Genomic DNA, 12,630 nt, shown 5'->3' with positions numbered 1-12,630 from the left:
TATTCCTGTTAAATAATACCTTTGAAAAAAATAAAAATAAATAGTAATCTGACATCTGACCTTCATTAAGAGTCTCATGCCCCCCTACCACCCACACTCATAATAAATCACACAAGGCTTGAGTCAGCGTTCTACAACTCCATTTCTTATAAACCACCAGTAGCGAGTGCTACATCAGCATTAGAACGTTCAGTAAATAACATTCTAATCACATTTGTGACCTCACGCCTTAAGGGGTTCATGTGATGCATCACCTCTACCGCTGAGTCGTGTGACACTCACTGCTGCCCTTGTGTTTCAGGTGGCGTGCTCTCCCAGGATGCCACTGACGCAGCGGATGGAGTCGATAATGCCTTCACCATCATAACCCTGTCCCCCGAGCTGCTGGACATTCTGAACGGCAACGGTGACCCCACTGTACACATCACAGGTGAGACTTCATTCACTCCCAAAACACTTCAAGGCCACTCTCTCAACACAACAACCACATGCGAGCAGGAGTAGCTACTCCCGTTGTTGTCAGCGAGATGACCAGGTGCGTGTTGGAACAAAACCAGCACAGACTTGGGCCCAGAACGAGTCTGATGCCCCTGGTTTAGAGACGGAAAAGACACTTCCCTGTAGACTTGGCCCAAAAAACCCACATCGACCATTTATGGAACATCACACATTATTGAGGCAGGACTGGGACAACCAAGGTTAACAACACATTCAGCTAGGACACAAAAGCAGCTGAAGAAACAAAGTTCCACCATAGATAGACAGCATGTAGCGTGAATGGTTGCCACACCACCTGGGGGGAGACCATGGAAACACAAACCTATCGTGGCGATGAGTCTAGGATAGGGGAACAGTGCTTCCCGATAGAGGTAGGGCACTGCTCTAAGTAATATAAATGGAGCCTCGCGTAGTTCTGGCAGGTCACGAGAGTCAAGCGCTCCGGCCGAATCAACTGATGGCTCAGCTGAGTGATGTTAGCCTATCACAGTACATTCACTAACAGGGCGGTCTACTTAAACAGCCTCCCTCTACTCATTTGGCTGCTCCTCCTGCATGCAAGCGCTGCACGTTGCTTCGTAAATCCCCTCCACCACCCCAGCTCCATCCCCATGCGTCAAGAATTTGCATTCTCCATCCTTATGTGTTAAGAAGTTGTATTGCTCCATCCTTATGTGTTAAAAACTGCTTTGCTGCTGGATCTGTTCTGTGTGTACCCCTCTAGGGGGGGTTTGGCTGCTGGCCTCCCGGCCTTATCCACGCGGGCTGCGTGGTTGGCGGGAGAGCTCCAGAACAGAGCCATACCGCCAAACATAACTGTATTGCCTTTATTGTCAATAAAGTTCTACTTGATGACAGTGGTCCTGACAGAAATGATGAAAGCAAACAAAATGTACGGGTGCTTACTGAGTAAATGGCAACAGCAACAGAGAATTTGAGGTTGAAAAAAAAAATGTTCTTTCGGATGACGCCGCAGCCGCGAATCCTGGGGATGTCCCGACAACCACAGACGACGGTACGGACCCCGACGCCGCCGCCCCCACCCGCAAAGACGACGCGCCGGTGGGCACGGTGACGGTAGATCCTCACACTGAGATCAAGACCATGTCCGGCCGTGGTGACGATGGACCCCCTGTGACTCAACCCGCGGTGAGTCCATCTTCGGTGCTCCAGCAATGACAGAGAGAGCTGTGACGGCACACAAAAACCTCAGCTCAGCGTGCACCTCGGTTCACAGTCCAGTACATTTTTTTTTTAATATGGCTAGAAAAAAATGTAACACAAAATATAAAAATAGCTTTTGCAAACAGTGTAGACGGTTGGCTAACTGCCCATAATTTCTTGCTGAAAAAAAAAAAGGCACGATAACTTTGAGGTTTTGACTGAAGTTCTGCCAAAAAAAAAAGAAAGAGTTCCACACTTGCGTAGAGCAAGACGCGATCGTTCCGTTTGCATGCGGAAATGAAAGTGCCATACCGAACGCCGCTTGTACCATTTCACCCGTAACCACTGATCGTTCTATGACAGAGGTGGGCAGCGATGCCTCACGTGATTGGCTGGCGGAATGACAGATCGACCACTTGTGTAAGAGGCCGGTTCATTGGCCTCCTGCTGGCTGTGTGAGTGCAGGACTGTCCCGTTGATTTATGGGTTTGGCTCCGCAGGGGGACATCCAGTGCGTGGACAAGGAAGCTCTCAAAGACAGAGACGCGGTGAAGCTCATGCTGAAGGACGCGTCCAGCTGTGTGAGTGTCCAGCCGTCCGCCGACTCCACCTGTCAGTCCGAAAAGAGCGTCTTGGATTAAAAGAGCGGGAGCCTTCAGCCAGTTTTACTGCACAGTGAAGGTCCACTGACTGGAGAACATGTGTGAGAGATGAACACAGTCTAAGCTCTACTTGTACTGTGGTTTGCTGCGGTACTCTCTGGAAGTCTAATATTCCAGCCGATACACAAACACATTCCATTCCCAGCTCGTTGTATTGAGTTTCTGAGCCCCATTGTCGCGGAGGTATCAGAATCCACACACACACACTTATGGCTGGGAGAGGTTGGGGGGGGGCGGGGGGGGGGGGGGGGCAGTTGGGCAGGTAAAATGGTGATGGATCACCACCGCCTGGTTAAAAGGAAGACAGGGGGAGAAGAGTTTTGTTACAGATTCATTCTGTTCGCTCATGTGAATCCAGCACCTCGGTCACACGATGAACCTCTGCAACAGCCATCTACAAAGATGGCACTTGAGTTTCAGAAGATCTCAGAACATTGCTATGAAGAATTCCCAACCCCTCCCCACCCCCCACCCCCCACCCCCCATTTCTTTTTAAACATAATTCCTCTCCCATTTCTGAAAGCCCGCATTCCAATTCAGCACGTGAGTGAACGAGGCTTTTGTTGCCTTTTCGAAAAGATGTTGTTTTTTTCTCTCTCTCTCTCTCTCTCGATAAAAGAGGGGTCGGGTATATAGAGGGAGGTCAGAGACGAGAGAGGGATCGTATATATCAAAGAGATTCCAAGATTCCAGGATGTCGCGGAATGGCGGCTGTAGCGGCTGCGAAAGGCTCTCTACCAGCGGCGCGTCCGGCGAGCTTTCAGCTGCGTCGCCCGTGGCCTCCAAACATTCCTCCCGTCCGCTCATTCCCCACATTCATTTCACTTAGTTTTTTTTTCCATAAAAAAGACCCTGCATCCATCCTACAAAAAAAAAAATTTGTGCTAAAATTCACACTTGAACAAAGTTTTATGTAGTGCCTGTGCACTGCATTGCGTCGAGTTTAATTGATTCCATACCATGCCATGCCGTACTGTGCCATACCATACCATACCGTACTGTGCCATTCCAAACCATACCATAGCATACCGTGCCATGCCATACCATACCATACCATGCTCACGCCAGCTTTAAAATGTATCAACTGGATGTGTCTCCCATATTCGGCTGTGCTTGGACCTGTTCCTGCTGATGTAAATGCACCCTGGATCTGGAGCCCAAAAGAGATTCCAATAGCAGGTGTAGCAGCCCAGCCCAGCCCAGCCCTGTCCATCCCTGTCCAGCTCTGGCAACAGACAGAGAGGTGACATACCCCTGACTCTGGAAACCAGCCCAATGAGTGAAATCCATGGGCTGTGCCCCTTAAACCCAGACAACTATCCCAGCTAGAAATATAGACAGAATACAGGAAATTAAGTTCAGGAAATACAGACAGAATACAGGAAATACAGACAGAATACAGGAAATACAGGAAAATACAGAAAAATACAGGAAATACAGGAAATACAGGAAATACAGGAAAATACAGGAAATACATTTCAGGAAATGCAGGAAATACAGGAACTACAATTCAGGAAATATAGGCAGAATACAATAAATTACAGTTCAGGAAATATAGGCAGAATACAGGAAATTACAGTTCAGGAAATATAGGCAAAATACAGGAAATTATAGTTCAGGAAATATAGGCAAAATACAGGAAATTACAGTTCAGGAAATATAGGCAGAATACAGGAAATACAGGAAAATACAGGAAATACATTTCAGGAAATGCAGGAAATACAGGAACTACAATTCAGGAAATACAGCCAGAATACAGGAACTACAATTCAGGAAATACAGGCAGAATACAGGAAATACGGTTGCAGGAAATGCAGGCAGAAGCCTTGGCTTAAAAGCGCAGTAGCGGGAGAGCGACAGGAGGCCACGTGGCGCTGCGTCTCACCCCCCCACTGCAGACTGGGCCCGTGCTGCCAAGACGGCACTGGCCTGTGAGTTTGGGCCGTGTCATTACCCAACTGCTGCAGTAACTGGGTCTCTGAGTCATCTGGAAAATCCAGCTTCATCCCACCGTGGGCGGGGCGGGGCGGGGCGGGGAGGGGCGAGGGCTGCCAGGGTTTCCTCAGTTTAGACGTCTTCTTCGCTGGCAGCCGGCAACCTGTGATCATCCTCCGTCTGGTGCCAGGTTTCCTGTGGTGATGTGCAAGTTGTACTTGTACTTTTTTTTTTTTTGCAAAATAGCCTGTGGCTTCTTAAAGCTGAGTGAATTGAAGTGGAGTATTTCGGTATTCAGTTTTAATTTCAATGGCAATACACCACCCGGTCGATCCTTCCATCTGCCTGTCGGTGGTAACGTGAGAGGGGTGGTGTAACTGTTTGTCTCAAATTTGAAGGAAAAAAGAAAAAGGGAGAAATCTGCCTGTCTCCAGAAGTAGAATGACCTCAAGGTGCATTTGACGCACACCTCCCTCCTCACACCATCCCAAATGGGTTCAGGAGGCTTGACCAGCCCCTGTACATTTTAATACCAGAATTTGTTGGATGCCAGAACTTGCTGGAGGTTAGATTTATATGATCCAAATTTGGGTATCTGACACTGAACCAAGAGATCAGATTTGGAGATTTGGAGCCCCTTAAATGGGTAACGTGTGGGTCCCGTGAAATGAGACTAAACTGAAGACAAGGAGAGGAAAATAGACTGACGTCAAACGCCCAAGAATGTAGCCTCTAAAAAATGGCTTTCGTCTATTTCCGTAAAACCTAGCCTGTGCTAATATGGATCAACACTCACCAAAAGTGTCTGTGGCTCGAACATAAATGCAGTAAAAAAAAAAATCTATAATCTCACCGATTTTTGTGTGCTGTTCACCAAGCCACTCGTGAGAGAGAGGGCAGGACTTCACATACAGGAAGTTGGTTTTGGACTAGACTATGCGCTATGACTAATACAAACGACCCTGAAATTACAATCGGCCAACCGACGGCTACTCATTACAACTAAAACGACTCACTGACTAATCCCCACGCTATGCTAGAACAGCCCCCAAAAACAGTGCATCTGTGGCAGTACATGAAAACCACAGGCTAGCACAATTTATACAGCTGGAAATATACTGGAGGAATTCAGGCTGCACTGTGAGCACCTTGCTCAAAGGTACAAGGGCAGTGTCCTAATTTGGAGTCAAACCTGCAAAACCAAACAAAAATAAACAAAAAAAAATCTCAACAAACATATTTGGACAAAGAAAATCTTATTTCTATTACATTTTTGTTTTTGGTAAATAAGACAGAGATTTTGTCAATGAAGTGAGATGGTTTGACTCATTTCGAGACTTGCCTTTGGAGAAAGAAAATTTGTCAAATAAACAGTAAATTAAAAAAAAAAAAAAAAAAGCGAATGTTTTCTGCTAATGTTTACAAGCCCGGTTCTCTAACTGTTAAACTACACCGTGAATCCAAACTGAATCTCAACTGCTCTTGAGAGTGTGGTGTCAGAGCAGGCTGCTTGGGGACGCCCTGTGTTTGCCCTTGCCCCCCCCCCCCCCCCCCCGGCTGGGGGCTGTGCCGAGTCCAGCTGTCAGCTGCTGGACTGGGGGGTCCGGTGTTTGTTCAGGGACGGCTGGGCGGGGGCTCCGCTCCACACGGAACCCTGCTGCATAGTGCGGGGATTGTTCTTAAGGTATTTCTCTTAACGCGGTGATATCAGCGATACAGGAGGGAGAGGGAGAGAGAGAGAGAGAGAGAGAGAGAGAGAGAGAATGGGGAGGGAGAGAGAGAGAGAGGGGGGCGAGAAAGAGGGTGAAATGGAGAGGGAGAAAGAGGGAGTGAGATGGGGAGAGAGAGAGAGAAAGGGAGGGAGAGTGAGGTTGGGAGAGAAAGAGAGGGAGAGGAAGATGGGGAGAGGGAGAGAGGGAGTGAGTGAGATGAGGGTAGAGAGAGAGAGAGAGAGAGAGAGAGAGAGAGAGAAAGAAATGTGGTGGGTTTTTGGGTTCTAGCCCTGTCACTCTGGGACTTCAGTGTCTGAATGCGGGTGCATCAGATCAGGGCAGTTTGGGACAGTGACTCATGTGGGTGTGCTTTCTCAGTGGTACTTTAGGGTCGGGAGCGTATGTGGCATATGATACAGTGTGTCTGTGCGTCTGCCTCGGCGTGCGTATGTGTGTCAGTGTGTGTATGTGTGTCAGTGTGTGTCTGTGTGTCAGTGTGTGTATGTGTGTCAGTGTGCGTATGTGTGTTAGTGTGTGTCTGTGTGTCAGTGTGTGTATGTGTGTCAGTGTGCGTATGTGTGTCAGTGTGTGTATGTGTGTCAGTGTGTGTCTGCGTGTCAGTGTGCGTATGTGTGTCAGTGTGTGTATGTGTGTCAGTGTGTGTCTGCATGTGCATGTGTTCAGAAATTTTAGTTCAGGGAAGCCCCGCTGGCTAAAGAGTCTAAAAACACAAACACTGGCCTCGGGAGGAATGCTCTCAATGTATGACAATAAAAAAGTTCAGAGGCGGAAAAAAATCCAGAATGTCCAGAAAGTGAAAAAGTCCTCCCCAGTATTTTTCTTCCAATCGCCTGGATTTGCTAATTACATTACATTACATTACATTATAGGCATTTAGCTGACGCTCTTATCCAGAGCGACTTACAACAGTGTAACCAAACTCAGGATCAAGTCCACTTAAGTCCATTGAATAAAATGTAGATAAAAAGCCTTTACTATAGTAGCATACAGTAAGGAGAAACAAGATAGTCTGAACCAAAAAATTTTTTTTTTTTTTTTTTTTTTTTTTTTTTTTTTTTTTTTTTTTATAGTTATGGGAGAGGGTTTAGGGAAGAGGAGAGAGGTATACAGAGAAGAGGTGCGTCTTGAGTTTCCGTTTGAAGGTGCTCAGACACTCTGCTGTTCTGACCTCCACTGGAAGATCGTTCCACCATCGTGGGGCCAGAACTGCAAAGAGTCGAGACCTTGTTGCTGCTCGTGTAGGGGAGGAATCAGCCGCCCTGTAGTAGCCGATCGGAGCGATCTGGCCGGCTTGTAGGGTCTGATCATCTTCTGCAGATAACCAGGAGCTGACCCCTTGACTGCTTGGAAAGCAAGCACCAGTGTCTTAAACCGGATGCGAGCTTGCACTGGTAGCCAGTGGAGGGAGATGAGGAGGGGAGTGACGTGGGAGTCACGAGGGAGGTTGTAAACCAGACGTGCTGCTGCATTCTGGATGAGCTGAAGGGGTCTGGTGGCTGATGCTGGGAGGCCAGCCAGGAGGGAGTTGCAGTAGTCCAGACGTGACAGTATCATGGCCTGGACCAGGAGCTGTGTGGAATAATTGGTGAGGAGTGGTCTTATTCTGCGGATATTGTACAGGATGAACCTGCACGACCGGGTAGTTGCCGCGATATTCTCAGAGAGTGCCAGCCTGTTGTCCAGCACAACTCCAAGATTTCGGGCACTCTGCGAAGGGTGTAGGGGAGTGTCTCCTAAAGAAATGGGCAGATGAGAAGTGGGAGAGGTAAGAGAAGGAATATGGAGAAGTTCCGTTTTGCTTGTGTTGAGCTTGAGCTGGTGTTTGGTCATCCAGCTCTGGATGTCACTCAGGCAGGCGGATATGCGATCGGAGACCTGAGTGTCTGTGGGAGAGAAAGAGTAGAAAAGTTGAATATCATCTGCATAGAGATGATATGACATGCCATGGGCGGCAATAACAGGGCCAAGGGACCTAGTATACAGAGAAAAGAGGAGGGGACCAAGGACAGAGCCCTGAGGGACCCCAGTTGTGAGGGGACGAGGAGCTGACACTGCACCGGCCCAGGCAACCTGGAAGGAGCGGCCGGAGAGATAGGACGCAATCCAGTTGAGGGCTGGTCCGCAAATTCCCAATTCTGTCAGGGAAGACAGAAGTGTAGGATGGTCAACGGTGTCGAAGGCAGCTGAGAGGTCAAGAAGAATTAGGATAGATGAACGGGATGCTGCGTGTGCTGCGTGGAGAGACTCAGTGACGGAGAGCAGGGCAGTCTCCGTCGAGTGACCGGGTCTGAAACCAGACTGCTGAGGGTCTTGGAGGTTATGTTTAGAAAGAAAAGAGGAAAGTTGGTTGGACGCAGCACGTTCGAGAGTTTTAGATAGGAATGGAAGAAGGGATACCGGTCTGTAGTTCTGGGTGAGGCAGGGGTCCAGTGTTGGTTTCTTCAGAATGGGGGTGATGTGGGCTCTTTTGAAAGATGACGGGAAGGTGCCAGAAGTCAGGGAGGAGTTAATCAGGTGGGCGATGAAGGGGATGATCTCTGGTGAGATCAGCTGGAGGAGGGTAGAGGGGAGGGGATCAAGGGCACAGGTGGTGGGACGGTGGGAGAGCAAGAGTTGGGAGACATCAGGGAGAGAGAGTGGGGAGAAGGTGGAGAATGTGGGGAGGGTCATAGAGGGGATGGGGGGAGGGAAGGGTGGGGAGTCGGGAGGGTCAAGGGAGCTGCGGATGAGTGTGACCTTTGCTTCGAAGAAGGCTGCGAAGTCTTCAGCAGTAAGGGAGGTCTGAGTTGGAGGTGAGGGTTTACTGAGGAGAGAGGAGAAAATTGAAAACAGTTGCCTGGGGTTAGCAATAGATTTGTGTATTTTAGAGTGGTAGTATGTTGCCTTGGCAGTGGCAACTGCTGAGGAGAAGGAGTTCAGTAGGGACTGGTAGGCAGAGAGGTCCGTTGGCATTCTAGACTTCTTCCAGTTCCGCTCTGCTGCACGCAGGGCAGTCCTGGAAGATCGCAGAACGTCAGTCAGCCACGGGCATGGAGGAGATGGGCGTGTGGGCCTGGAGACAAGAGGACAGAGGGTATTAATGGCAGTGGAGAGTGATGATAGCAGGGTGTCAGAGGCCGAGTCAGAGGGAAGGGCAGAGAAGACGTCAAGAGGGGGGAGGGAGGCAGTGACACAAGGGGCAAGAGAGGAGGGAGAAAGGGCGCACAGGTTACGGCGGACAGAGACAGTAGGGCTGGGTGGAGAGAAGGGGTGTGGGTGGGAGGGAAGGGGGAGTGAGAAGGAAACAAAATGATGATCAGAGGTATGGAGAGGGGTGACGTTTAGGCCAGTGCAGGTGGTGTTCCTCAAAAATACGAGGTCGAGGAGGTTGCCAGCCTTGTGGGTTGGGGGAGAGTGCTGGAGGGAGAGGTCGAAGGAGTGGAGTAGTGGAAGGAAGGCTGCAGACTGGGAGGCTTCAAGGTGAATATTGAAGTCTCCGAGGAGGATGAGGGGGGCACCATTCTCAGGGAAGGAGCTGAGCAGGATGTCAAGCTCTTCCAGAAAATTTCCCAGGGGGCCTGGGGGGCGGTAGATGACAGAAATAAACAGGTTAGATGGGTGAGTCACATGTACAGAGTGGTGTTCAAAACTGGACAGAGAGAGGTGAGAGTGGAGAACAGAGAAATTCCAGGAGCGGGAGAGAAGTAAACCTGTGCCACCACCACGGCCTGATGGCCGGGGTGTGTGGGAGAATGAGAATGAGGAGGATAGCGCGGTTGGGGTAGAAGAGTTGTCAGGGCTGATCCAGGTCTCTGTGAGGGCCAGGAACTGGAGAGACAGGTGGGAAGCGTAGGCGGAGATGAAGTCGGCTTTTCGGGTTGCCGACTGGCAGTTCCAGAGTCCCCCAGCGAGGGTGGCATTCTGGCTGGTAGCTGGTTGCAGGTCGCGGAGGTTGGATGGGTTTCTCTGTCGTGGGGGGCCGCGACGCTGGAAGCGGGTTCGGAAGGGGAGAGAGCATACTGGGATGGGGAGGGAGCGCATAAAATGTGACGGAGCGACGCTATGCGTCGCTCTAAAAGCCCTATTATTGTGCAAATGCACCTGAAACTAATGACACAAGTAAAACAATAAATCAATAAAATTCCTGAAATTCCTAACCGACGCACGTGACTTCAATTGCAAGCTATTCTAAAACGCCAAACAGCTGATTCGACAACCGCGTAAAACCCTACTGCACGCAATACAAGTAAAAACTTAAAATCTACTTAACACGCAACGGAACCGGTAGCAGACGCGAAGCACACGAGTTGGTTACACTTCTGGTGTCTGACCAGAGAACCACAGTTAAAATACCCACGTCGCTCTAAAAGCCCTATTATTGTGCAAATGCACCTGAAACTAATGACACAAGTAAAACAATAAATCAATAAAATTCCTGAAATTCCTAACCGACGCACGTGACTTCAATTGCAAGCTATTCTAAAACGCCAAACAGCTGATTCGACAACCGCGTAAAACCCTACTGCACGCAATACAAGTAAAAACTTAAAATCTACTTAACACGCAACGGAACCGGTAGCAGACGCGAAGCACACGAGTTGGTTACACTTCTGGTGTCTGACCAGAGAACCACAGTTAAAATACCCACGTCGCTCTAAAAGCCCTATTATTGTGCAAATGCACCTGAAACTAATGACACAAGTAAAACAATAAATCAATAAAATTCCTGAAATTCCTAACCGACGCACGTGACTTCAATTGCAAGCTATTCTAAAACGCCAAACAGCTGATTCGACAACCGCGTAAAACCCTACTGCACGCAATACAAGTAAAAACTTAAAATCTACTTAACACGCAACGGAACCGGTAGCAGACGCGAAGCACACGAGTTGGTTACACTTCTTACTGTAGCACAATTCTTCAGCCAGGAGGTAGAACTAATTAGCGAAATTCATCTGGCTGAGTTCAAGGGAGGAAGAAACACGTGGGAAGCAACTTTTACTTTCTGACCCCTCTGAAAAAGTTTTTTGTCAGTTTTTTGTTTTTTTTGTTTGTTTGTTTGTTTTTTTTCCCCGTGGAGAAATCAAGAACTTTCCAGATTCAGTATATTCCAGTGGAACACATGCCTGGGTCTGAGTAATGTGTGTGTCCCCGTCCTGCAGGAGGAGACCAAGGCAAAGTTCAAAGAGCTGATGGGGGATCTCTGCGGATCGGACTGCGACATCAAAATCTACCAGGAGGACAGCTCGGCGCAAGTCATCGTGTCCGGCGAAGGTTCGGGTTCTTTTACCTGACTGTAAACATTTGTGCACTAGAATTGAAATATCGCTTGATAAATAAATAATTTTTTTTCATTTCAATATTTTTTATCTTTATGGCCATTGTATGATGTAATAATAATAATAATAATAATAATAATAATAACAATAACTTGTCAGTTATTTGCATAGGAAATTTTGTACATGGGACGCATCATGATGTGCTTCACAGAACATAAGAGTAAAACATATGGAGTAATCCAACTAACAGTGTATTATACTGTAAAAGTAAAAGAATTATAGAAGAAGGCAAAGAATAAGGTACATAGTGTGAGGGACTAAGAAGCTACTGACACAGTATTCCGGCGTCTGTGTGTGACTATTCCCATGACTTCACCTTTCTTACAGCTGACGCGAATGGAATGGTGAACAAGTTCAACAGTCCAGGGATAAAAGAAAAGGTACTGATTGTCACCAACTGTTTTAAGTAAAGGGTCATCCACGACAAGGTGGTGTCACTGCAGAACCTGTTGCTCTCTGCAAAAGCGGTCGGCTTCCGCTTCCGATCAGTCCCAGCGGTCCGCAGCTGACAAGTAACGAGTGGCCTGGATATCGATGCCTTCGACCAATCTCGGAGTGGATTACCCCGCATGTCACATGGCTGATTCCTTTACAAAAGAAATTAATCGATAATGCGACACACAATCCTTGATTCAAAGTGATTTTACTCGTCTGCAAGCTTCCGCTAAAAAAAATAAAAGTCTGTTTGATTCTGTTTAGAGCTGCTTCCACGTGGCTAAGCAGGCTCCTGTAACCACGGCGACCATAGCAAATTTGAAAATTAACCGCACTCCACTTTCTGTGGAGCGATATAAAAAGCTACGGCGGTCTGTTGCCCATAGCAAGGAGCAGTCTGTTATTCAGAAATATCAGATCGTAGAACGGCCAAAGCGGCCAATCGGAATCAAGCATTTCAACGGAGCCCTGTAACAACCAGGCACATTTTCAGAGTCGCTATGAGGAAGGTGGCTGGGTCTGTCAGACCTAACGCAGCTGTGTCTGTGGCTCAGCGGCGAGGCGTATATTTCATCCGGATACGCTGCCGGCGCAAACCTGGGGCCTCAGCCTTTAAACCCCCTCCCCCGGGTGATCACGCTAAGGCATTTGGATCTGCCGTCCCCCCCCCCCACCCCCCACCCCCCGTCCCCCCCCACCCGCTACACCCAAACGCGCGCCTGTCAGCTCGTGACTCAGCCGCGCGCAGCTGTAAATCCTGATGCGGTGCAGTATCCAGTGTAACTGTTGAAACGAAAAAGCTGAGGACGCCTGGGAGAGGGTCGGGAACCTCCCACAGCTCCCCGGAGCCGTTCTCCGGAAAGTTCTCTGGCCTTTTTTTTTTTT

The 12,630-nt window shown here is 48.6% G+C and overlaps 1 protein-coding gene across 2 annotated transcripts in view; it reads left to right on the top strand.

Annotated features, from left to right (window-relative positions):
- Nucleotides 1-12,630, top strand: part of LOC118211357 (hematopoietic progenitor cell antigen CD34-like) — a 31,013-nt gene that overhangs the window by 16,097 nt on the left and 2,286 nt on the right. For both annotated transcript variants that reach the window (XM_035388514.1, XM_035388515.1), the window contains exons 2-6: nucleotides 302-430; nucleotides 1,475-1,647; nucleotides 2,163-2,243; nucleotides 11,134-11,245; nucleotides 11,638-11,690. In XM_035388514.1, coding sequence (XP_035244405.1) covers nucleotides 302-430; nucleotides 1,475-1,647; nucleotides 2,163-2,243; nucleotides 11,134-11,245; nucleotides 11,638-11,690 — 548 coding nt within the window. The remainder of the gene's footprint in view (nucleotides 1-301; nucleotides 431-1,474; nucleotides 1,648-2,162; nucleotides 2,244-11,133; nucleotides 11,246-11,637; nucleotides 11,691-12,630) is intronic.

Source organism: Anguilla anguilla, chromosome 13 (genome assembly GCF_013347855.1).
Source record: "Anguilla anguilla isolate fAngAng1 chromosome 13, fAngAng1.pri, whole genome shotgun sequence".
Classification (NCBI taxonomy): domain Eukaryota; kingdom Metazoa; phylum Chordata; class Actinopteri; order Anguilliformes; family Anguillidae; genus Anguilla; species Anguilla anguilla.
This window is presented reverse-complemented; position numbering and strand designations above follow the sequence as displayed.